Source organism: Leopardus geoffroyi, chromosome C1 (assembly GCF_018350155.1).
Source record: "Leopardus geoffroyi isolate Oge1 chromosome C1, O.geoffroyi_Oge1_pat1.0, whole genome shotgun sequence".
In the NCBI taxonomy this organism is placed as follows: domain Eukaryota; kingdom Metazoa; phylum Chordata; class Mammalia; order Carnivora; family Felidae; genus Leopardus; species Leopardus geoffroyi.
The window spans coordinates 165,872,283-165,898,594 of record NC_059328.1 but is presented as its reverse complement, the minus strand read 5'-3'; the positions used below and the strand labels follow the sequence as shown (position 1 = coordinate 165,898,594).

At 34.6% G+C, this 26,312-nt stretch overlaps 1 protein-coding gene across 2 annotated transcripts in view; it reads right to left on the bottom strand.

Moving 5' to 3' along the window:
• AGPS (alkylglycerone phosphate synthase) overlaps nt 1-26,312 on the bottom strand; it is a 144,519-nt gene that overhangs the window by 15,880 nt on the left and 102,327 nt on the right. The window contains exons 14-19 of one of the 2 annotated variants that reach the window (XM_045480298.1): nt 26,146-26,258; nt 18,410-18,479; nt 16,214-16,275; nt 11,704-11,793; nt 5,487-5,586; nt 3,246-3,303 (exon numbers count right to left, since the gene is read on the bottom strand). In XM_045480298.1, the coding sequence (XP_045336254.1) occupies nt 3,246-3,303; nt 5,487-5,586; nt 11,704-11,793; nt 16,214-16,275; nt 18,410-18,479; nt 26,146-26,258 (493 nt within the window). Of the gene's footprint in view, nt 1-3,245; nt 3,304-5,486; nt 5,744-11,703; nt 11,794-16,213; nt 16,276-18,409; nt 18,480-26,145; nt 26,259-26,312 lie in introns of those variants that run through there. The other variant, XM_045480299.1, reaches the window with a different exon arrangement.

Below are 26,312 nucleotides of genomic sequence, written 5' to 3'. Positions count from 1 at the left end.
ACTGGATTTCTGTTAATATTACAAAAAAAGTTTGGAGAGGAGGCCTATAATTATTCTCTGAACAATAAAAAATAATTTTGGTTAGGCAAAGACACCAATATTTAAACTAGGGCTGGTTATATCCAATCAAAGAATTTTACTCTCTGACAAGGACTTAGGTATAAATTTAGCCAATGAACAACTTAAAAAAGTCATAAATTGAAATTAAATACGTGGCTGATATAAACTCTGCTCTTTAAACTGACCAGCTCGTCAGTTACATAAACAAGCACTACGAAGATTAAGTTAAGCAGGCTTTATATTTCCTATAGCCTCCAGTTCCAGACTACATCTGTTTTCTTTGATACACAAAACCAGAGTTAAAATAGCTCCATTTATCACAGCATGATTGTAGGCAGACAAACCAGCCTGTCTGTTTCCAGATAGTGAAAGCAACTGTTATTAATCACAATTACAGGCCAAACCCTCTAAGAGAAATTGCATCAATATTCTCCCAACCCCCAGCCCTTCTACTCTCAAACTCAAAAATGGTACTGAGAATGTCATGACACTGCCTGAAGGTCAGTAAATAAAGATGACACTAAGAGGTCAACTTGAGTTTTCAGTTCCGGATGCAAATCAAGGAAAATCTTTTCTTCACATAAAAAGAAGTGATCTCTCAAAAGCTCTAGCATTAGTTAAGTTTAGCAGGACAATTAAACCCATTCTATTTCAAATTTATATAGAAAGGTTTCTGCTTTATGAAACTATACTGAATAGCACAGGGTATTTGACATTTACAAATTAGATGATTAACTTTAAGCAGAGAGGCATTTATGAAAATAGACATTTTCTATAGTATATTTTGTAGCCAAGAGTGTGAAGGAAATTTATTTCTCTTTCATATATATAATAATAGAACTTCCTATAGAACGAGACCAACTGCAGGTTACAGTTGAAAACATGTTAAGACAATTGTATCATATCCCTTGAATGTATGAATCTTTTTCATATAAACAGTAACCTTTTCTTCAATGGTTAAGAATACAAGCCAGAGTTTCCACCTGGAGTTGTCTATTGTTATTTTTTTTAAGCTACTGTGTTTTTTTGTTTTGTTTTGTTTTGTTTTGTTTTGTTTTGTTTTGTTTGAGTACCTACAACATGCAAGGCACTTTAGATGCTCTACGTACACTATTACATTTAATTCTTATAATAATATACAAGGTAGGTACTATTATTCCTATTTTGCAGAAGAGAACACCAGCTCAGAGAAGTTATTTCCTTAAGGTCACAGAGCTAGTTAAGTGAAGACACAGGAGTCAAATACAGATATGATTCCACAGCCTATGTTCTTTCCCCTTTGTGTATAAGCCTCTTGACCTTTTATTTGCTTTAAGACAAAGTCTGAACGGGATCTTACATACATAATGCATCTATGGAAGAACACTAAAATGGCTGCTGTTGTGCAGTTGTAGAGAAATGCACATTATTTTACCCTATTTTTCTACTGAATAACTGGCTCTTATATACTTTCTCAGAAATATTATGGGACAAACTGAGCCTTTCCACGATTAAACATGACCCTATATTCAAACAAGGCCTGATTATTAAATGTTTGAAGCTAAATTAGTAATGAGACTTACAGCCATTCCAATATGAAAGACTCAGAGCTGCTTAAGAATTTGCAAAACTGCCCCAAATTCTGTGAACACCTGGGCCCTTACCCACTCACTTAACATATTCATTGAGCATTTCCTATATAGAAAGAGACAATCACTGTTCTAGGGACTGGGAAACACAGTGACAAATAAGATAAAGTCAGTAACCTCATCGAACTTATTCAAATGAGAAACACAGAAACTAAACAAGAGAACAGGGAAGACATCTCAAAGAAGGTGACATTTTTATCAGGGAACTATATCATGGCAAAAGTGAGCCATACAAATATCTGGGGGGCGGGGTGGGGGGACAAGAGAACGAACATCAGAAAAAGAGGGAACAAACACCAAAGGCCTTAAAGAGGAAAGGTGGTTGGTATGTCTGAGGAATAGCAAGGCGGCCAATGCCGCTAGAGTAAAAAAGTAGTAAGAGATACAGACGGATAGACACATGTATATCCTTGAAGGTCTTGATAAGGAGTTTGGATTTTATTCTGCCTTGTGAGGAGAAAACACTGAGTTTTATAAAAAAGATTACTCTAGCAGTAACAGAAATGGCCTGAGGGGAGCAAGAACGAAAGCAGACAGACCAGTTAAGATGCTGTTGCAGAAGACTCAGCAGGAAGAAATAGTGATTTGACCTAGAATGTCGTGGTGGTGATGCTTTCTGGTATTTGAAAGTCATCAGGATATACTTGGTGTTTTAAATCCTGGGAATGAGGTAATCACTGAGGGAGTGAACACAGAAGAACAGACTGGCTCAGCGCCAAGCCCTGGAGCCCACCAATATTTACCAGTTTAGAAGAGGACAAGCTGGCAAAGGGAAAGCATCTTCATTTTACCAGCACACATGAAATATATTTTGTATTTAGGCTTACCTAGTTTCTTTTTCTAGGCAATGGAGGAAACCAGGTAGTTTAGAGTTCGTTTCTATGCAGTTATATTTCTGACCACATAGAAAATAAAAATATGAGAAATACAACAGAAGTAAAAGATTTCTATTTAAATGAGGCAGAATTTCTTAATAAATTAATATGCAATCAAACCTAGATACATTCAAGTTCAAGCCAATAATTTCTAAAAATATATCATTTCATCAAACTTGGAGTCTTCAACAAATAAAGACCAATAGGCCTAGAAACTGAAAATGCACATAAGTTTTAGAAGTCTTATCATAACATGATCTGACCTATATTTGTTTTATTACCTGATACTGCCAACATGTTAGAAACTTACAACCAGGGAGTATAAAAACCACCAGAAAGTCAAACTGATTTACATGCAAGACAGAAAAAAAGGAAAGGTCTATGATGCAAAAATTAAAATGTTGACTCATTTCTGTTTTAACATCTAAAGCAGGGCAAATAATTAACTTCGTTTCTAAATTAAAGAAACAGAGGTTTTATACTCGAAAATAAAAATGGTAATGTTTAGTATTTCTTCTGTTGGTTACTACCACAACTTAGGCTACCTCAGTAACAGACATAAAAACTCTCAAGAAATATCAAGTGCCTTCAAATTACGTACTATGGCTCTCCCCAACATTTTATCAAACCAATTATTTTTTAATAGTAGGTACAGTAGAAATTCTACCCCCAAAAAGAATACCTCCGTGGTGATGTGAGAGGCTCCCTCCATTAGCAAGGATTTCTTCTCTAGCAGCTGCCTGTATTTGGAAACAACACAACAAATAGTTGCTACTTAGGTTTCACTCTGAAGTGAAAGTTAAGACCAAGCCCCCAAGGAGGCATGTCCTTCCTAGGTTAAATTACAAACTGGATTTCTAATTTTCCTTTATCTTCCTTTGGTTAAGTACATTTAAAACGCAATTAAAATATGCAGCCTAGTTTTATACATTTTTTCTAGTGAATGGTCACAATGTCTACAACAGTCACTTCAAGATTCTAGAAAAGAAAAAGAAGATAAAATGATCAATTCAGCAGCACAGAATCGTTAATAGTAAGTTTTGTGAAGATAGTCAAGTCTTACTCTGAAGTAAACACCTCTCTACACCAACAAATGTTAGTAACTAACATGTACTGACTGCTTATTTCATATGCAGAAAAGTACTAAGCAATTTACCTGTAGTAACTTATTTATTTTATACTATAGCCTTGTGTAATAATTGCAATTATCCTTATTTCACAGACAAAGAAAATGAGGCTTAGATGTTTAAATTACTCCCTAAATATCATAAAGTGGGTATTGGACCCAAAATTCCTTGCAAAGCTATCAGAGATCAACCATAAAAACCCTTATGGAGACCATTTCTTAGGTCAATGTCTTGGAACAAGTTACTTGTCAGACCGATGGATATCTAAGTGTAAAAAAACAAACAAACCTTATTTTCTCCTCCTAACATGTTAGGTCCTAAGCTCCTTATAAAGCAACTAAGGTTAGAAAAATAAACACAGCAAAACAGAGAATGACTAAAGTGAAGAGTGGAAAAAAAAAGGGGAACAGAAGTAGAATTACATTCAGTTCATGAGTATATATCAGCCATGAGGTGAAGTATCTAGAGTGCCTAGAACCTCTCAATTACTCAGGTGTGTATACAGGAGTTAGACCAGGGTGACAGGGCTCAGGCAGGACAGATGGACCACATCTCACAGCAAAGTAACTTATATGAACATTCATCACTTAGGATTTAGGGTTTTTCAAATGAATCAAATATATGCCAGTGTTGTACCTTCTAACAAATTATTTTAAATAACATTATTTTAAATTTAATAAATGACTGAATTAAACAAATGATTTTAAACAAAGCAACAATTACTTGAAATTAGTAGTACTTAGAGAATGGCAGTTTGGATTGGGGAAAAAGGAATAATCTCACTCTTATAGTAGTACAGGGCCTTTGAATACAGGCCTTTGAGTAGCCAGGGGTCAACCAAAACACTGAAAGGCTAAGCTGATGGGGAAGTAAGTACTCCAACTTTTGAGGGTGACAGATATGTTCATTATTTCAATTGGAGTGATATTTGATTTGGGTGTATACATATGCAAAACTCATTAAATTGTACACTTTAAATATGTGCAGTTACTTGTATTGCAAATATACCTCAAAAAAGCTGTAAAAAAAAAGGGGGGGGGGATGAGGCATAGGAGGGAGCCAACCAAACCCTGTCTGTGCTTTGAGTCTAAAAGCACATTGAAATCACCACATGGTGCTGCCTTTGGCAGGCATGCAATAACATTAAGACACTAGGTTTTAGACACTAGTTTAAACACTAGGACACCTGAGGTTTTAACAAACCTCAGTCTCCTCCCAGTTCCTCCAGTCCAGTCTGTCTCTTCAACTTTAGGCATACTTACAAGAAATACCAGCAAACAGAAGGCTTTATAAAAACTGGAATCTTAAGGCCAGTTAAGGAATGTAACGAAACTAGTAGCAAATGAACCTCTATAGTCTATGTATAGCTATAACAATCAAACAATTATAAACCCAGAATGAGGATGTTACAGCAACACAGACCAAGAACATTAGGGCTGCTGACCTCAACTGCAGCGAGCATCTGGAAATGGGTGAACTGCCAAAGTGATATCAAGAATTCCTATAGTCCTTTGTTATTTAATACGGTCTTACAAATTGTAAGTAACAAACAAAGAATCACAGGTTACAGAATATTAATTTTAGAATCTTAAATCTAATATCTATAGATAATATTAATTTTAGACTCACAAGTCAATATACGACTCAATGCAACAAATATGTTTCTAATTTCTATTGACTTATCAACCAGGTAAGTCATTGAGTGATTAAACAGAGTTGAACTAAAATTCATAAATTGATAGGAAAGTTTATTTAAATAAAAGAATGTAAGAATACATTCATGTATGCAAAATTACCTCGGTTTGTTCAAACACAGTCAGTGGGTCACTTATTCCCCTGTAGTTAAAGGCAAAGTAGAAATAGATACATGCACCTGCATCATAAGTCTGCGTCACCCTAAAAAACAAACAGACAATCCCCAGAAGGCTTTAAGTTAAGTGAAATCAGATTTAACATCTAGAACTTTAAAGGCAAAATCATCTGATTTGCTTAAACCATAATCTCATTCTCTACCCACCTTCTTAATTCCATGGAAGGAATGTAGATTGGCTGGCTGAAAGAAATACAGGAACTATTTGTACTGTTTTTAACAACTTTTTTGAGGTAAGTCTGGATTATTACCCAAAGAGTTTAAAGTTTTAAAAACAATGTAAATGTTTCTCTAATTGGCCTGAAACAACCAACCTCCTCAGAGGATTTTTTTTTTTTTTTTTAATGAAATAGATAGCAAAGTTAAAGAAGCCCCAAACAGACTAGATGGGACATTATAAGTCTTCTAAACTTCGTTGAGTCAACAGAAATAGGCATGAGGACTTCAAACTCAGAAACAAGAGAAATGTTCAAATATCAAAAATGATCAGGCTGGGTAAAATAAATAAAGCATCTTCTCCAACTTCACAGTAATAATTACTAAGGACTTTGGAAACAAATTTAATGATCATATTAAATGCAGCAATATGGCTTTAAAGTACTGTCTCTGAAGGTTTTACACTCTGGGCCCCATACGTGTGCATGTTGTATGTGTGTTTACAAAAGACATCAAGATCATTAGATTATTAAATCATATATATGATATATACTTGGGCTTTCCAAATGCAATTAGGTGAAGCATTTAAGAGAGCCTCAGGGGCATCTGGGTGGCTCAGTCGGTTAAGTGTCTGACTTTTGATTATTGGCCGAGGTCATGATCTCACAGTTCATGAGATCAAGCCCCATGTAGGGCTCTGCACTGTCAGCACAGAGCCTGTTTGGGATTCTCTCTCCCCCTTTCTCTGTCCCTCCCCAGCTTGTGCACATGCTCTCTCTGTCAAAATAAATAAATAAACATTCGAGAAAAAATGTAGAAGAGTGCCAAAATAATCATAGTCAAATCTGTGAATGCAATTTACAGAGGTTCCTACGAAGAATTTAATTTAACAGAAGGAGAGAATACAGAGGAAATACTCTTTTTACTACAACAATACAAACAGAATCTAATCTAAAATTTTAATGGCCTTTTAGGCCAAATGTTAGGTGCCTCAGAACAGAAGAAATGAACTGTTTAACAATGCTACTGTCAATTTGCCAGCTGTGTTTTTCTTCTAGTGTTAATTCACACTCATAAAAAAGATCCCTTGAATGTTTACATTTTAAGTACCAGATTTACAAAGTTTAAGAAAAACTGGAAAACCATCCTAACTATGAGGGCACTATCATTTAGGAATAACCAAATATAAATAAATTGAAAGGATACCTGAATGAAACAAATTTATTTATTTTTTATTTTTTATTTATTTATTTATTTTTTTTTTCAACGTTTATTTATTTTTGGGACAGAGAGAGACAGAGCATGAACGGGGGAGGGGCAGAGAGAGAGGGAGACACAGAATCGGAAACAGGCTCCAGGCTCTGAGCCATCAGCCCAGAGCCCGACGCGGGGCTCGAACTCACGGACCGCGAGATCGTGACCTGGCTGAAGTCGGACGCTTAACCGATTGCGCCACCCAGGCGCCCCTGAATGAAACAAATTTATAGCAAGTAGTAAAATATATATCACTTATATTTGAATCAATATCAATAAACAGAAAATGCAGTCAATATTAAGAAAGCATTGCTACCTTCCAACAAATCCAGGATGTATACCAAAGAGTTCAGTTTTCAATAGATAAGCAGGCTTTTATTTTTTTTTATTTTTTTAACGTTTTATTTATTTTTGAGACAGGGAGAGACAGAGCATGAACAGGGGAGGGTCAGAGAGAGGGAGACACAGAATCGGAAACAGGCTCCAGGCTCTGAGCTGTCAGCACAGAGCCCGACGCGGGGCTCGAACTCACAGACTGCAAGATCATGACCTGAGCCGAAGTTGGCCACTTAACCGACTGAGCCACCCAGGCGCCCCGATAAGCAGGCTTTTAAAAGTCACAACAAAGCTTCAGTGATCAGTATCTCAAGAAAAGATAAAGTAAAAATAATACAAAAACATTTTTGGGAAAACCTCAATTTGGGTGTACTTCAGAAAGTGACTCAAATCCAACACCTTTTAATAGATCAGTTTTATCATTTAAGACCCTTACCACCAACCTCTTCCAAAAATCATCTGGACAAGTGATAGCATGGCTACCAAAGTCATAGTATTATTCTTTAATTTCTAACAGGTTTTTGGAGTACTTTACTTATGTTAGACACACTAGCTAGAAATTCCTTCCCATAAAACTTCTTCGGAAAATTTGGGTTAGAATTTATCTTCCAATATACAAAATACATTTTAATAAATGAAAATGAAATAAATGAACTCAATAAATGCACCCTACAGCTAGTTATTTTCCTTGGGATCTTCAATTTCAATGAGAGTTAGAATTATTTCAAGTCAGTTTTGGAATAACTTTTTAAAAACTAGTTTACAAAATGGATTTCACACATTCAACATTTATACTCAACACACAATAACCTCCTTGGCCACACTATTAAGCAGCTCAAATCAAACTAAACTAAAATCAAACTCTGGTGAAATGTTAGTTTTTATCAAGTATGAGATGTAAGAACTATATTTAAAGCTCCCATTTATTAAAACCATTGAAATAACTAGACTGTGTACATTCAAAATTTTGGTTTTATAAAATGATCATAAAAGCTGAGTATATAAGTTTTTATCAGAAAATCATTCTTAAAAAATAGCTACTGAATAAAAGACATATCTCAAATTTACTCTAAGTCCATCTACCTATAATACATAATGAAGATCCTTATTTAGACTTTATGAGCTCCTTCTGAAAAACCAAGACTTGTGTTGTTATAGAAGGTGTCCTGAGGCAGAATATTTTACTTCCCAATAATGTTCAATAAGTACTGGTTTATCACAATGATATTCTGATAATGGAAGGGGGGGGAGTCTGGAGAGATAAACAGGGAGATAGGGCAGAAAGAGAAAGTGGGGATAAAATCTGTTAAATTGCTATTTAATAAAAAATAAAAAAATCCTCAGCTACACAAAAATAGATTCTACTATTTAAAATGTTTCAAATTTTACTTGTAACAAATGACTTGGATTATTAGGCCTGATCTGTTTTCTGAACTATAGTAAAGAGGCCTGACAGACTAGACTGTCAAAAGAAGAATTAAGTATCAATTTGGGTTCATAATAAACAAACACAAAATTTTTTCTTAGACTTTAAAATAAAAGGTTTATTTTTAAATATATCTCCAAATTAAAAAAGAAAGAAACAAAGAAACAAAGAACATGTACATTCTTACACCTTTATTTGGAAAGGTTCTCTCCAAGATTAGTCCTAAGCCACCAGTAGGTTTACCAAGTTATAAGCTTTTTGTTGTACAGAACAAGACCCCTATTTTCTTTTCTTTTTTTTTCTTTTTAACTGGCTTTATTTTTTATTATTTTTTTAAATTTACATCCAAATTAGCATATAGTGCAACAATGATTTCAAGAGTAGATTCCTTAGTGCCCTTTACCCATTTAGCCCATCCCCCCTCCCACAACCCCTCCAGTAACCCTCAGTTTGTTCTCTGTATTTATGAGTCTCTTATGTTTTTGTCCCACTCCCTGTTTTTATGTTATTTTTGTTTCCCTTCCTTATATTCATTTGTTTTGTCTCTTAAAGTCCTCATATGAGTGAAGTCATATGATTTTTGTCTTTCTCTGACTAATTTCACTTAGCATAAAAAAAGACCCCTATTTTCTCATCCTTCAGATATATCAAACGACCAGTCAATAATCTCTAAGTCCACATTTTTAGCTTACATATTCTCAGATTCAACCTCAAATATACTTGCTCCAAATGTTCTTTAAACCCTGACTGTCTCTCCCACACAGAAGCAAAAAACACAATTTCAAAGAGATCCTTCTGGTTGACATGAACAGTTAATGTATACGAAAGATGATTTCCTCACATTTGTTAGAGTTTTGCTCTCTTACTCCAATGGAAGCACAAACATTTAGCAAATTCTAAAAGGTATCTGTCCCAATGGGGGCAATAAGTAGAACTAAGAAACACAATATGGTACCAGGGAAGTACAAGATGAGGGTGTAAAAGATAGAAGAAAAAAAAAATCAGAAGAGACAGCAGTTTGAAGAATATAGAAACATTTCTGGTCTTGCAAAGCAAATACATGCAAATTATCATGCTATATGAAAATATCAAAGACTTAAGAATTGGATACCTTCATGAGGATTTGTCATTGGAGAAGAAAAATATTCAGATTTCCTTTACTAGCTCTAGTATAGGTTGTCTACCTCAAGTTTAATGTAATGACCTCACAATAATAAAATGACATTCATACAGCCCTTCATATGCTTTCTCAATTCATTCTCACAAGAGTCTCATCAGGTAGATGGTATTACCACTGCTTTACTAATAATCAACTTAGAGCTCAAAGGGATTAAATTCTTTTTTTTTTTTTAATTTTTTTTTCAACGTTTATTTATTTTTGGGACAGAGAGAGACAGAGCATGAACGGGGGAGGGGCAGAGAGAGAGGGAGACACAGAATCGGAAAGAGGCTCCAGGCTCTGAGCCATCAGCCCAGAGCCCGACGCGGGGCTCGAACTCACGGACCGCGAGATCGTGACCTGGCTGAAGTCGGACGCTTAACCGACTGCGCCACCCAGGCGCCCCGGGATTAAATTCTTAATAAACAGCAAAACAGTGCTTTCACTTTTCAGACACATATAGTATTACAAAACAAAGAAATTCAAAAACTAAGCAGGCAGTTGCCACAGTAATACAGTAGGCCAGCAAGGCCTGGTTCTTGGGCTGGAAGAGGCCCAAGTCTGCCCTCTTAGGCTGAGATTAAGTGATCCCAGGCAAATCAGAACAAGCATCATGAATAGAAATACACAGAAATGCCATTTTGGTGAGGCATATCTGCTGTTTCAGAGTCAGCATCTGGTGCACTTAACAATAAAGATATTATATTATTTCCCAAATTACTTAATTTGCATTTGTGCTTATATTGAAAATTTTTTTTTTCTACAAATTAATTGAGTTATATTCTTGAAACCCCCTTCCCTGACACATGGGGGAAAAAAAAAAAAAAAAGAAGCAGTTATACACACAGAATGTTTAATAAATTTTAAAGTGCTAGATTATGACTGAACCATCTACTTTAAAGATCCCCTTCACATAATCTGTCCTGATTTCCCTTTATTCTCCATTCCAATTAATTCTATAACTTTATAGATAAGTCATATGTTTGATTTAATCTTGATACATTTAATCTTCTTGTGTTTATACAGGTCTTTTAATTATCAGGTGATTGAATACAAAGTGCTCCTTCGCAAGAAAACCTCCTTTTGGACTGCTGCCATTTAACAAAGAGGACAAGATTTGCAGTTAACTGTCCACTATGGAAGACACCAGCTACATGCAGTGTTTTACATTTAAATTATTAGAAATTAAATAAAATTTACAATTCAGTGCCGTGGTCACACTAGCCACATTTCAACAGCCCCACAGCCACATGTGGCTTGTGGCACCAATACCAGACAGGACAAATAAAGAGTATTTCCACTACTGCAGAAAGATCTATTGAAAGCAAAGAGTTAATCTTCATTTGCATATTTTGCTCTACTCATTCCTTTACTCCATGCCCATTCATTGAATCAGTAACTAATAAAGTGGTTAAAGTGCTTTTTGTCTATTGAAGAAAAGGCTATGTTGACTATGTATTAAATTATAGTTTCCTGAATATATACATGATTTATAATTTCAGTGAATTAAAAGGCACTCCTTTACTTATTCCTGGGGCTCCAAGGTTTGGCTTTTCACTGTCCTGCTGTCCTGAAGGGGTAGAAGGCTCACTTATGGAAGGGTATTCTACTCCTAAAGGGCTCAGGACTGCTCTAAAACCCTAGTGGCACAACCCTAAGAAGGTGGCAAAAGTGAAGTTTAGGAAAGGAAAGCTTGCTAAATGGAACAGACTGAAGCTATTCTTCTGGTGGCGAATTACATTTCTCCATTAATTAAAACATGTTTTCCCCCAGAATAAGCAGTAAAAGAGCAACAACAACAAACAACCTCACCTGCATGTAGAAAGAGGAGCAAACTGAACACCCTTCTCTTTGCATTCCCTTGTTATTCGTTCTTTTACATTTCTACAGAGATCCACAACCCTAGAAAACAAAATTGAATACAATATTAAGTTTTCAAATAAATTACAAAATTCTAACAAATGCTAGTTTATCTGGCATCCTTCAAGTCAGAAATTCTAAGAAACTTTCATACTTATTCCGTCAAGAATGAACAAGAGCGTTGATCATTCAAATGGAGTCTTCCATTCATAGCTTCAAAGGGGCAAAGTTCTCCCTTTTTTTGCCATAGAAAAGACAGAAGTCAGAAGAGCACACTCAAGCTTCCTGAAGGCAGTTTCCTACACTTAGGTAAACCCAATTTCAAAATTAATTTAATCACAAGATTTTAAAAGCTTTTTAAAAAAGCTATAATGAACATGTTAATGAAAATTCAATTCTGGGTTTACAGGAATACCAATCTGTGTCCATGTCTAAGATATTTCCCTTAATATAAAAATAATTTAGTCAATAATCGTGAGGTTATACCAAATGTTCAATAGCCTTTTGTCAAGCTCTGAGCTAAAATCTACTTTAACAAAGACTTACTGGATGTTAACTGGATGTCAGCAATGTATAAAGCTGTGCTAGACTGGTATTAAGAGTCAGTGAAAACAGATAAGTAAGAAATAGTTCATAAAGGGAATGGGGGGATTGATAATATTTAATAATATTAATCCTTTTTCTATCTTTTAAATAAATTTTTATTTGAAATAATTTTATTATTTTTTAAATTTTTTAACGTTTATTTATTTTTTTGAGAAAGAGCATGAGTGGGGGAGGGGCAAAGACAGAGGAAAACACAGAATCTGAACCAGGCTTCAGGTTCTGAGCTGTCAGCACACAGCCTGACGCAGGGCTCCAACTCACAGACTGCAAGATCATGACCTGAGCCAAAGTCAGACGCTCAACCGACTGAGCCACCCAGGCTCCCCTTGAAATAATTTTAGATACAGAAAGTCACAAAGACAGACAAAGTGTTCCTCTTTCCCTGATTTCCTCTAATGTTAATATATAACCATGACAGATTTGTCAAAACTAAGAAACTGACTTCAGGACATCACTATTAACTAGAACACTTTATTTATATTTCACCACTTAATTTTGAATCCAAGATACCACTGTTTTAAAATATAAAGGCATCTGATTTCTTTTGTTGTTTAGTTTTTGATATAATTTTTAAGGCCCTATTTTGGAGTGCAAGAGATCTAATAGTGATGCATTCATACTTTGGGAACATGCTCAGGAAAAAGTTCTAAAATGGAAAACAGATGTCAATCAGAGCTTCTAGGCTGGAGATGCAGAGACAAAAGATTTGGCTGACAAAAGATAAATCTATTTTTTAATGTGAGCTGTAATATTTTGTTATTACTATATATTGTTTCATTTGGAAAATAAAACTCCTAAGGTACATATAAGCCATCTTATTCTTCAATAAACATCCTGACAACATACTGACGCTGATTCTGTGTTTCAAATCTTAGTCTGTTTAGAATCAGGAGAATGGAAAAGGTAACAAAGAAGCACAAAAGACTGGGCCATCTCTAGTCTAAAGACTGATTTGACTGTGTGAGAGCCAATTGGATAAAAGCCATAACATTTACATGGATTATGCTTTGTAAGACACATTAAAGTTATCCATATTTCCAATAAGAACAAAGATTATATGGTTAAAATATAAATATGGAAAGGGGTTTAATGGTTTGTTAGCTATTTTATTAGCATGTCAAATTTTATTTTTTTAATATATGTGTCTGAAAGTTTTATAAATTCTAATTTTACAAATCAATTCTCTTCAGTTAAATTGTGCTTAATTCTATGAGAGTGTAGACAAACACAATTTATCAGTGTTATTTATGCCTCACCTATGGAATGGTAAGGATGCATGTTTTTAAAATATCTCCTACTAAAGTATTTAGATTATTGGAATTTATTGTGTCTTTATTTTGAAAATCCAACTTGTAAAACAAATACTTCAAACACAAATAAAACCTACTAAGTAAGCTTTAATAGCTACAGGGATTAATGAATATTATAAATTTATAAATAAGTTCTTTATCATGACTCTAGAAAGTGGAATTTAAGTGCTACATAATAATATATGATAATTTACAATAATAATGAGGAGGAGATGGGACAAACAACATGACCAAATAGTTAAAACCCTTAATAGGATACTTTCTAGAAATGATTTGTACAGAGGATGTTCTTTTTTTCTTAATTTTTTTTACTTGAGAGAGAGAGAGAGAGAGAGACAGACAGACAGACAGACAGACTGGGGGAGAGGGGCAGAAGGAGAGAGAATCTTAAGTAGTCTCTATGCTCAGCACAGAGCACAATGCAGGGCTCTGGTCATGGTCATGGGATCATGACTTGAGCCGAAATCAAGAGCTGAATGCTTAACTGACTTCAGATACCCAGGTGCCCCCAGAGGGGAGTTCTTTAAGTATTCTGGCATAGAACTTGTACGAAAGCCAACACAGTCCACTTGGACCAATCATTCTATGTAAGATAAACATAACTGTGTATACATTTAACTTTTCACCTGACCTATTGGCAAATTTAACCCTGTTGACAATTTCCTACTTGAAAAAAATTTTCCTGGGCTTCTTTCACATCACTGGTTTTCCTCCAAATCCTCTAGATATTATTCTCTTTTGCTAGCTCTTGTTTGTATATCCAAACAAAATAAATTTTGGGGTTCCCTGGACTTCCTTCTTAGGTCCTCTTTCTTTCTTCATCCATACTGGCTATAAGGGTTTGTATCTACTTCCTTGGTTTTAATCACAAGCCTCATGCTAATGTCTCCAAAATCTTTAAATCTCCAACTCAGACTGTTTAGACAGCTATTTTTATAGGCTACATTCTTACATTATTCCCAAGTTCATTCATAGGAGTCTATTCAGAATATTCATTGTGCACTCAACAGATACAGTTATTTTGGTAGGACTACTGAGAAATACACAAAAACTAGTAAGGCAAATAACCCCTTAGGAGACTTATACATGAAAAGGCTAAGCAACCTAATAAGGTGTGAGACTTGAAGACTCTGACTCCATGGGTTTCTGCTAAACATGGTCTCTACCTAGGTAAATGTTAGAGAGAAAAAACAATTTGTTAAATGGGTAACAAGTAAAGTTTCTATCAGGAATGTAGCTGCTTTCCATTCATTTTATTTATGAAAACTTTAGCTGATGAAGTTGTTTTAATTGAAAAGAAACCAAATATATAACCTGTATAAAACAGTAAGATGTCAGTAAGTTGATAATTTTTTTTCTTTACAAGATTTATCCCCTTGTTAAAATTTAGTTATCAAAAATTGTGAATAACAGATACTATAAACTGTTGTTTTAGAATGCATGGAATATGAACATCAATGCACCAAAAGTCATAACCCATAGTAGACAAAGAATGAATGCAGAAAGTAAAAAGTCCTCTGGGGAAGGGAAAAAAAGAGTTAGGGTAGAACAAAAATGTTAAGATATGTAATATCTAAAAGGTAGATTCATGGGAATTTGTCATGTACTTTATTACTGATTTAATTTGTAAATTTTATAAAGAAAACATAAAATGTAAGGCATACTAGAATAAAAATGTACTAACAATCTTAACAGCTTTTATTACTGAGTTAACTCATGAGTCCATTTAAAAAAAAAATTTTTTTTAACGTTAATTTATTTTTGAGACAGAGAGAGACAGAGCAGGAATGGGGGAGGGTCAGAGAGAGGGAGACACAGAATTTGAAACAGGCTCCAGGCTCTGAGCTGTCAGCACAGAGCCCAACGCGGGGCTCGAACTCAGGGACCGCAAGATCACGCCCTGAGCTAAAGTCGGACGCGTTACCGGCTGAGCCACCCAGGCGCCCCTCATGAGTCCATTTTTAATAAAACCACTTCACATTTCCTCATCGGTTTTTATTATTAATTCCCTAACCAATATTTGTATACCAACATTTGTGTATATGTGTATGTGCATAACATAAAAATAGAAATTATACATAATATCTTAAGTTGGATTTCTTATAGAAATCACTTAAATACAAGTTAAGATCTTGCTTAATAGTAACCATCCAAAATCAAAAGCTAAATCATATATTACAAAAGAAGTTTAACACTGGGTTTATAATTTTGGGGGATGTTCTAGAGAACCTTCAAACATATTAAGCACTTAAGAATTTAAATCAAAGCTAGTAAAACTATAGACTGACACTTAAGTTTTCACTAAGATTCTTTAAAATATAGACTTCAATAACACCTTCCTTCTATGGGACATGGACAAATCTGTCTAAATAAAAAAAAAAAGCTGGCAAATATGACAATCTGATGAAGGTGTTAATCTAAATAAAAGTGATCACCTTGTTTCAATGTTTCTTTATAAAAATTTTAAAATTTGTATATTTGTGCACAAAGATATATTATTTCAACAACTCCTATAGCATAATATGAGACATTTTATTATATTTTACCTGTCCCAAGGAGCAGAAGTCTCAAAAGACTCTCCTAATATATAGTATTCCAAACCCAAGTCCTATTAAAAAAAAGACACAAAAATCAAGAAATTACAACAGATGCAGAAGAATCAAGAATACTGTCATATTGTTAGTATTTCACATAATTGTTAATATCACATGTTTCTAATTTAACCTCCACTGTTCTTTACTCTCCACCCCATAAAAGCAATGGAAAGTGGCCCTGAGTGTGAGCTACAACCTCCAGGAAGACAGGAACTTTGTCTTGTTCTCTTTTGTACCTCTGGCACCAGGCAGTGTGCCTGATACATGGCAGGAACTCAAATATTTCTCCAAGGAATAGAGCCTCTGAGAACTGTCTATGTACATGTAGAGGATACTAGCAGAACAGATTTTTTTGGAGCCTAAATAGTAAATTAAACAACACTAAAACGTGGTCATCAGGATGGAAGGACCAGGGCAGCAGGAAAGTAGGAGCAGGGGGGACTAAAGGAAGAAGGTAGATCTCCCTTTCCTGAAATCAACTTTTCTTTAAAAAACAAATTAGAAAACATAGTGCCTCTCTTTGTAGTAACTAAATAAGATAGGATATCTGGAAGCACTTCTGCTAGGAAAATATATTTTATAACACATAAGATATAATGCTTATATGATAAGTAACTTATAATACCCAGAATACAATTCTGTTTTAATATCAAAACTGGAAAGAGCAATTCATAAGCCACCAGAGATGCAAAGATAGAAAGAATATTTTATAAGCAGAAAAATCAATAAATGTTAAGTTTTCACTTCTAGTAAAATGATTCACTTCAACTCTACCACTGGTTGGCAGGAAAAATCCCCAAATTACTGATCTAAAATGTGTCGCTTTTTTCTTGTGCATTCATTTATGCAGTAAACACATATGTGGTGACAAAGGTATTAAGCACTGGGAAAATAAAAAATAAAACAATCCCTCCCATCTCAATACTGCTTCTGATTCAGTTTTAACAGTGTGTAAGCTGTATTTGTTACAGTTACACATCATTTTCTAGAATTCTGAATTTAGTAATATGGGAAAATGGTCAATATACTTAGAAAATGCTCAACAAACAAAAACTTGTGGATAACCAAAATGCTTACTATGGGAGACCCTGGGGTAGTAACAGTCTAAGGAGGTAAACATTATTATAATACCTAAAATCATCTATTACTTTTCATGATCTGTAAATCTCTTAATTACAATTTTTAACATAGCAAACAAGCAATAAATGTAATTTCCCTTATCAGCGTGGGGGAATGGAGTGCCCAGAAAAATGCATATACTTCAAATTCACTGCAACCTAAAATTTAGATCTTACCTAAGATTAGTTTTGAAATAAGAATACAATTCAAGCTTTCTAGAGAAGTAAAAACAAGTTTTATATAAATTTATGTAAGTATTTCCTTCAGAACAATTTCCAAGTGAAAAATTAGAAAATGCAGTATTTGGGAAAGTCAAATTCTCAATAGGATATCTGAGAAATGATGTTTTAAAATAAGACCTTTCAAATTACATAAACAAGCAATATTTAAAAAATATAACCCTAACAATAGCAGAAAACAACTAAGAAACTTGAGTTTATTACAGCCAAAGTAGAAAAACAAAATAAGTAAATAAACTTTTGAAAGAATACTTTCATATCAACAAGTATAGTAGACTCTTGGACTAATAAAGTTTCTCACAAGGAGAAAATGTGGAATTAGAAAAATTTTAGAGCCCAAATACAGACAAATTATTTCTTTAATTCTACATAGTAATCATCACCAGTGAACCAACTACTACTTAGAATCAAGTTAAATACCAATTTTTAATGAGTTAAAGAAAGATTATACATATTTAAAACTTGATTATGAATCAAGTGAGAAATGGTGCTAAATAAGACAGCTCGATTCTAACCAAGCAATGTTAGGAATGGCATGTTCAACTTCCAGACAGAGAAAGTCACCATTCTTTTAAAGAGGAGAATGATCTATATAATCTTCAAATTCCTCAAAAGCAATATATGGAAGATTTAATTGGTTTTCTGAAGGTTTGTGGCTAGTCCTACATTCATGTCAAATGATGTGCTACATCATACTAGGTTAAAACTTAAGAAAATAATTTTATTCATTCAAAGTAAGAAAAAGGATTATTTGCAATATAAACTGACAAGGAAATATGAGATAACTTACTCGAATATACGCAATGACATAGGTCAGCAAATAACCTCTCTGTCCATTATCTTCTCCAATTGCCAACCCACTGTAATTAAAGAACAAACTGTTAATATATTTCATATGTATTTATGAAAAATATACAAAAATAACCAAACTAATATAACACCTCAAGGTAACTGTTTAACAGATTAACATATATTATACTGCATCTCATTTTTATTGTAATCTAATTTATCAGAAATGTATCAAAGAGTTGTCAAAAGAATAAGCTTGGAGAACAAAAACCTAAAGATACTTTTAATATTTCAGTTTGGTCATTAATTTCAAACTTGCATCCATCAAACTAATAAAACTGACTCACGAACTCAACTACTTCTACCAACATTGACAAAAGTACAGAGAACTAGCCATGAGAAACAAGCTTAAGTAAACTTTAGTAATCTTTACAAGCATACCAAGATACTTAAAATACTTATTTTATTCATATATTTTATCCATATATTCATGTGTTACTATAGCCCTATTCATATTTAAAGATGTATAATGATTGACTATATCTTCCAAATACCAAGAAGTTTTCTGAATACCTGGGTACATAGTATATGAAGTATTAGACACACTGTTTATTTTATGAAAATATGAAAAGTATGACAAAACATACTTACACAGAAATATTAAAGTTTATGAAGCAGCATACAGATAAGTACCAGACAAACAGGTAAGGTTTTATTACTATGAACACATCAACTATCCATTTCAATTTGAAAGTAGTTTTATCCACAGAAATTATATTTGGTGATCTAATTAGAACTAATCCCATATAACATATAATTCAGTCCAAGCACTTTGCTTTGTGAAAGTCATTCTTATGTTAAAAGACTAAAAATGATTATTGATTTTACTACCTTCAGTAAAGAGCTTTTAATTTTGCTTGATTTCATCATCAGGCAGAAATTAAATTTTAACTATTCTTAGTCAACTAAAGAAAACTTACCACAAACTCCCAAAGTATCTACCAAAAAAAAAATCCCTCAATAAAACCAGATAGAAAACTGTGACTTTCTTGGGTCATAATGGATGGTTAACTTCCATGCCTCTCCCCTCAGTACCCTAGTTGCTCCTCCTTCATCTCAGTATGCTGAACCCTTAACCATGGTGTTGCCCAAGACTCAGGTCTTGAGCCTCTGTTAGTTACACCTCTTCCGGAAAAATCATTTTTCTTATTACTTCAGTTAACACCTATGGTGAAGTTCTTCCCTCCCCTGAAGTTTTGCTTGGATTTGGCAGTAAGTAAACATAGTAAGTGAACAACATAGATGTGCCCTTGTGCTATACAAATAATGTAAGGCAACTGTAGGCTAGGATGTATAGGCCAAATCAGATATCCTTATAGCTGCATACACACGAATCAGTATCACCCAGAGAAGTGGCAAACACTTGATGGAAGTGGCTCTAGTCTAGAACCACTTGGAGATGGGGTGCAAAGAGATGAAACAAGAGGAGTTGTTTGTATTACTAGAATGTTAATGAGAAAGAAGACAGAACCTAGGTCAAGCAGTTGCGAGTGAAAAGTAAGAAGCAACAATATAATTCTGGGTTGGATACAAATGGATTTGAGGTGAGAGGTAGGAAGTCAAAGTTCCAAAACAAAAAGGCAACTAGTCAGAAAATTGCTGTGGCAAGCACGGGGAGGAAAATATCTGAGCCTATACCTCACATAGATACGAAGCAGTCAGATACTGAGTCCAAGAAAGAAAAAGCACTACTGAGCTGGGAAATAGGAACAATTCATTCTGGGCCTAGTGGTAAAAAGAGAGTGAAGACTAGCAAATGGTGCAAGAGACCTGCGCTGGGAATCCTTGAGAAGGTGCATTCTAAGCGGATATTTGGTGAGAAATAACAGATATGAACCTTCAGTAGGCTTCTTTTATATTGGATGAGAAAAAGTCCTTCTTGCAGTTCCAGGTCAAGCCATTTTTCTTTAGATACTCTTCTAGAATCTCTTGGAGCAGGGAGGGGTGGAGCAGTTCCACTTTGGAATTCAGTTCCACTTTGGAATTCAGTGTGACAAACCACACAGAAACATGCATTTTCTTATCCCAAACAGGAAGAAATTGATGTTCATTCTAAATTCATAAACCCCAGGGGCGCCTGGGTGGCTCAGTCAGTTGAACAACTGACTTCGGCTCAGGTCATGATCTCACGGTTTGTGAGTTCGAGCCCCACGTCAGGCTCTGTGCTGACAGCTCAGAGCCTGGAGCCTACTTCGGATTCTGTGTCTCGCTCTCTCTCTGCCCCTCCCCCACTCATGCTCTGTCTCTCTCGGTCTCAGAAATAAATAAACATTAGGGGCACCTGGGTGGCGCAGTCGGTTAAGCGTCCGACTTCAGCCAGGTCACGATCTCGCGGTCCATGAGTTCGAGCCCCGCGTCGGGCTCTGGGCTGACGGCTCAGAGCCTGGAGCCTGTTTCCGATTCTGTGTCTCCCTCTCTCTCTGCCCCTCCCCCGTTCATGCTCTGTCTCTCTCTGTCCCAAAAATAAATAAACGTTGAAAAAAAATTAAAAAAAAAAAACATTAAAATAATAATAATAATTAATAAATAAATAAATAAATAAATAAATAAATAAACAAACCCCAAAGGAGAAGGAAAGTCATTCTGGGCTTGCTTTTCTGAATCATAGGTTTCCCTGCAAATTTAGCTTTTTGTAACTTCTTTCTCACTTATTCTCTGTCTTACATTTTTAACTTTCAGAACTCCATCTTCTAGACAGGATTGCCTTAAAATACAACATGTAAACAATAGTAGGGCATTGAAATTAAATGCTTCTAAGTTGCCAATTACATAGCAGCCACTCCAAAAAGGTATACGAAGATTCAAACTGCTTTATGTTAAAGTAGCAACATCGATTCCCTACTTTCTGCTCCCCGTCGCAAATTTCAAACATCAATTAACAAGGTTCTTAAATTTAAACCTGTTTCATGAGAAAGGGCTGGGAAGACTAATGAAAGAGGAATGAGAGACAATCTTTTTATATAAAAGAGCCATCTGGTGAACCTAATCACTCTCATGTTGAATTACATTAAACAACTTAAGCACACACTTTAAAAATAACAATAACACATTACCTTAAGTTCTATGGTAAATGTCAGTACATCTGTCATGACTGCTGACAGGGAATGTTCATTCTGTTTAGCTCTTAGAGAAGTTAAAGTATATTACTAGCAAGCATAGATAAACAACCGAAGTATGATTACTCAACATTTGCCTATTATTTTCCACTGGATCATATGTATTCAAAGGTATTTAACAGTGTTAGGGTAGGGGTGGAAGACAAGGAGGAAAATGGCTGAAATGACGCATAAAAATGTCCTAAACTGTTGGGAGTAGTTTATTTAAAAACAATCAATTCAGAGTTAATGAGGGGGTAGAACAGAGGATAAAACTAAAGAACAGAAAATAAAGGATAGATTAATAATGCCCTAATTCAAAATAAAATACATGAGCTAAACTAACTTATGAAACTTTAGCAGAAAGGAATTCTCAGTGGTACTTTCCTCCTTCTAGTTATGTAGAAGAAATCATTGGGGAGCAAGGGTTGGCCCAGTGGCATCATAAGTAAGAAAAATATGTCTGACGGACTTCCAAGCTGTATTACAAAACTGTAATAATCAAGACCGTATGGTACTGGCACAAAAACAGACACTCAGATCAATGGAACAGAATAGAGAACCCAGAAATGGACACACAAACATATGGCCAACTAATCTCTGACAAAGCAGGAAAGAATATCCAATGGAATAAACACAGTCTCTTCAGCAAGTGGTGCTGGGAAAACTGGACAGTGACATGCAGAAAAATGAACCTGGACCACTTTCTTACACCATACACAAAAATAAACTCAAAATGGATTAAAGACCTAAATGTCAGACAGGAAGCCACCAAAATCCTCAAGGAGATCCTCTTTGACCTTGGCCACAGCAACTTCTTACTCAGCATGTCTCCAGAGGCAGGGGAAACAAAAGCAAAAATGAACTACTGGGACCTCATCAAAATAAAAAGTTTCTGCACGGTGAAGGAAACAATCAGCAAAACTAAAAGACAACCAACGGAATGGGAGAAGATATCTGCAAATGACATATCAGATAAAGGGTTAGTATCCAAAATGTATAAAGAACTTATCCAACTCAACACCCAAAAACAAAACATCTAGTGCAGAAATGGGCAAAAGACATGAACAGACACTTCTCCCAAGAAGACATCCAGATGGCCATCTGACAAATGAAAAAATGCTCAGTTTCACTCATCATCAGGGAAATACAAATCAAAACCACAATGAGATATCACCTCACACCTGTCAGAATGGCTAACCTTAACGACTCGGGCAACAACAGATATTGGTGAGGATGTGGAGAAAGAGGATCTCTCTTGCACTGCTGGCGGGAATGCAAACTGGTGCGGCCACTCTGGAAAACTGTATGGAGGCTCCTCAAAAAATTAAAAATAGAACTATCCTATGGCCCAGCAATTGCACAACTAGGTATTTATCCAAAGGATACAAGGATGCTGTTTTGAAGGGGCACATGCACCCCAATGTCTAGAGCAGCACTATCAACAATAGCCAAAATATGGAAAGAGCCCAAATGTCCATCGATGGATGAATGAATAAAGAAGATGTGGTATAGCTATACAATGGAGTTTTACTCGGCAATCAAAAAGAATGAAATCCTGCCATTTGCAACTATGTGGATGGAACTAGAGAGTATTATGCTAAGTGAAATTAGTCACAAAAAGACAAATATTGTATGACTACACTCATATGAGAACTTTAAGATACAAAACAGATGAACATAAGGGAAGGGAAGCAAGAATAATATAAAAACAGGGAGGGGGACAAAAACATAAGAGACTCTTAAATATGGAGAACAGAGGGTTACTGGAGGGGTTGTGGGAGGGGGATGGGCTAAATAGGTAAGGGGCATTAAGGAATCTACTCCTGAAATCATTGTTGCACTATACGCTAACTAACTTGGATGCAAATTTAAAAAATAAATTAAATAGGGGTGTCTGGGTGGCTCAGCAGGTTGAGTGTCCAACTTCAGGTCATGGACTCGCGCGGTTCATGAGTCCGAGCCCCACGTTGGGCTCTGTGTTGACAGCTCAGAGCCTGGGGCCTGCTTAGGATTCTGTGTCTCCCTGTCTCTCTGTTCTTCCCATGCTCGTGCTCTCTCTCTCTCTCTCAAAAATAAAGATTAAAAAAAAAAGTTAAAAAAAAAGAAAAGAAAAATATTTCTGAATATTTCAGTGATTAGAACCAAGAACTAGTGTGTACAGAGAAACATGAGGAAAACCAAGAGTGCTAGAAAACTACATGGAGATATTTCCAAGTATCAAATCAAAATCAAAATAGCCCTAAGCCATCTAATTACAGCCTGGATTATCAATACAGAAGATTTCTGCAATCTAAATGAAGGAAGACAGGATGAAAGCATATTAAGAAATTATAATTATAACATAACTAGTAAGTAGCAAATAACAATAGCAAAAAAAATGAGACCTCAATCAGAGTCTGAGTTTTAATGCTTTGCCCCTGCTTTAAATAGGTATCTCATTTACTATAACCTATTTTTAATGGATGAATTTGATATAAGTTTTGTTTGGTATAAACAAATTGCTGGAATTAAATCAAGAGTTCTGGGGCTTCACTATCCGTATCCAGAGAGACCTGGATTCACCTTAAAGAAGTTCATTCTTACTTTTAAGTTGTAAATGTCTGGAATCACTTGAGAAAAACAAGACTTACATTACATGACAAGGGAGTTCGTGACAGTTGGTGGCTCAACTTAAAACTGACAAAATGGCTCTAATAAATACCTAAAGATTAAAATATGCTCTTTTAAGGGTGGCACAGCAGTTAGACATAAATGAAATAGAATTTAAAATGTCAGGGAATGACATTCAGCTTCATTAATTCTTTCAACAAATGTTCAATTAAGTGTCTAGTATATACCAGGCATCAACAGTGATGTCCAAGAAGAGACAGTTGAAGAATTACGTCTTACCTCACACAAAAAGGCATTTTGTCATCATCCTACCCCAGTCCAAGAGGAAACGTAGCACATTACTAACTAGTAATGATTTTGTTGGCTACTCTGAATTTTAATTACAATTAGAGATACTACAAAGTGGAATTTCTCTGCATCTGTATGCATGTGTTGGTGTGTATGCTGGAGGCAGGAAGGGTCACTGGGGGGACTGAGGTGAAACTAAGCAAATTTAACCTCATATAAAGTAATTCAAATATTATAGCATCCATTTCCCTACAAGTGCTCCTGAATAATTTTGACATCCCAATTAAATATTTCAATATATAAAAAACAATTTTTAAAAGTTTCAGCCTTTAATATTTAAGGCTATAACAGAAATTAAAAGATTTAATTTATATATAAAAGATTTTAATTTAAATCCCCTTAATTATTTCTAATACCATGGATTTTAAGAAAAATGTTTTAAAAATCAAATTATATATATACTTCACATAACTTAGAAACTAAAAAATAGGTACATGTATATTTCAAAAATAAATTCAGAGATTAACCTGAAATCTAAGTCTTCTGGCTATTAAATGAATTTTTATGGCACAATTACTCTTAATTAATTTAGTTAAAAAAATCAGTTAATTCCCAAAAAAGGTACTCTGAGAGAGGAAAAGTAAAAGATTAGTGAATTTCATCTTTTACTAATTCGACTTGCCAATTTCAGAATAAGGTAAGAATAAAACTGAGAGGCTGATTTGCAATACTCAAACACAGTACCAAAGTAAATCAAAACTTAAGCCAAAGATTAGATCTTTTTCTAAGAATTCTGCACTTTAAACACAAAGTTCAGGAAATCCTAAAAATAAAGAGCTGAATATCATAGTGAGAAAAATATATAAAAGTGAGGCATTCTAAAACACAAGGCTACAAATTAAGTGCTCATTTGTTCTCATAAATAGCAAAAAAGGGAAACTAAAGTAAATATTTACAAAGAACTCAGATTAAGCATACATACATATTTTATACTCTGAAATTATAATAAAATAAGAAGAAGAAGAAGAAGAAGAAGAAGAAGAAGAAGAAGAAGAAGACGACGACGACGACAACTTGTATCCAGGAAACTTAGTTTACGTATTTAAAAAGGGAAGGGAAAAATGTAGTCCTGATAAATGGCGTTTTCACTACAGTTCTCATCGATCAATCTCATAATCCATCAAGCAGACAGACAGAAACCACCCAGTCATTATTCAGTTGGTTATATATGTGAAATGTTTTCTGTTTCTTTATACCAGCAGAAAACAGTAAGTGACAAGGGGTGGAGTATAGATAATTTATCAAATTCTTTTGTTTAAAAAATTTCCTTTCACAAACATACTAATAACATGTTTTATATATATATATACTATTACCATTAAATAGTAAGATGACTATGAATTTTTTCATATTTTACTCTAGCATAACAAAAGCAAATATTATAAAATTAATGGAAAAATGTAATAAAATATTTAATATATCCTAATATATATGCTTACACAAGTAAGAGCAACATACCAATCAAATTTTCTGCAAATTTTGGAAGTAACCAACACAACATTTTAAGTTGACTATCATATATTGCTACAAATTTAATCCTTTAGGGGTGCATTAACAACTGCTTACAGATACCAGAATTTTCGATTAACATTCTCTTGGCATTATGAACTTAGAGCCATACCCAAATTTTGCAGCAATGTCATACACTTGTTTTTCATGTTGAAGAACCTTCTCACGGTCCCCTTCAAATAGTAATGTAGCAACAGTTAACTGATTTGGATCAAATCCTTTAAACTACAAAAAAAAAAAAAAAAAAAGACATATACTTAGATAGATAGATAGATAAAT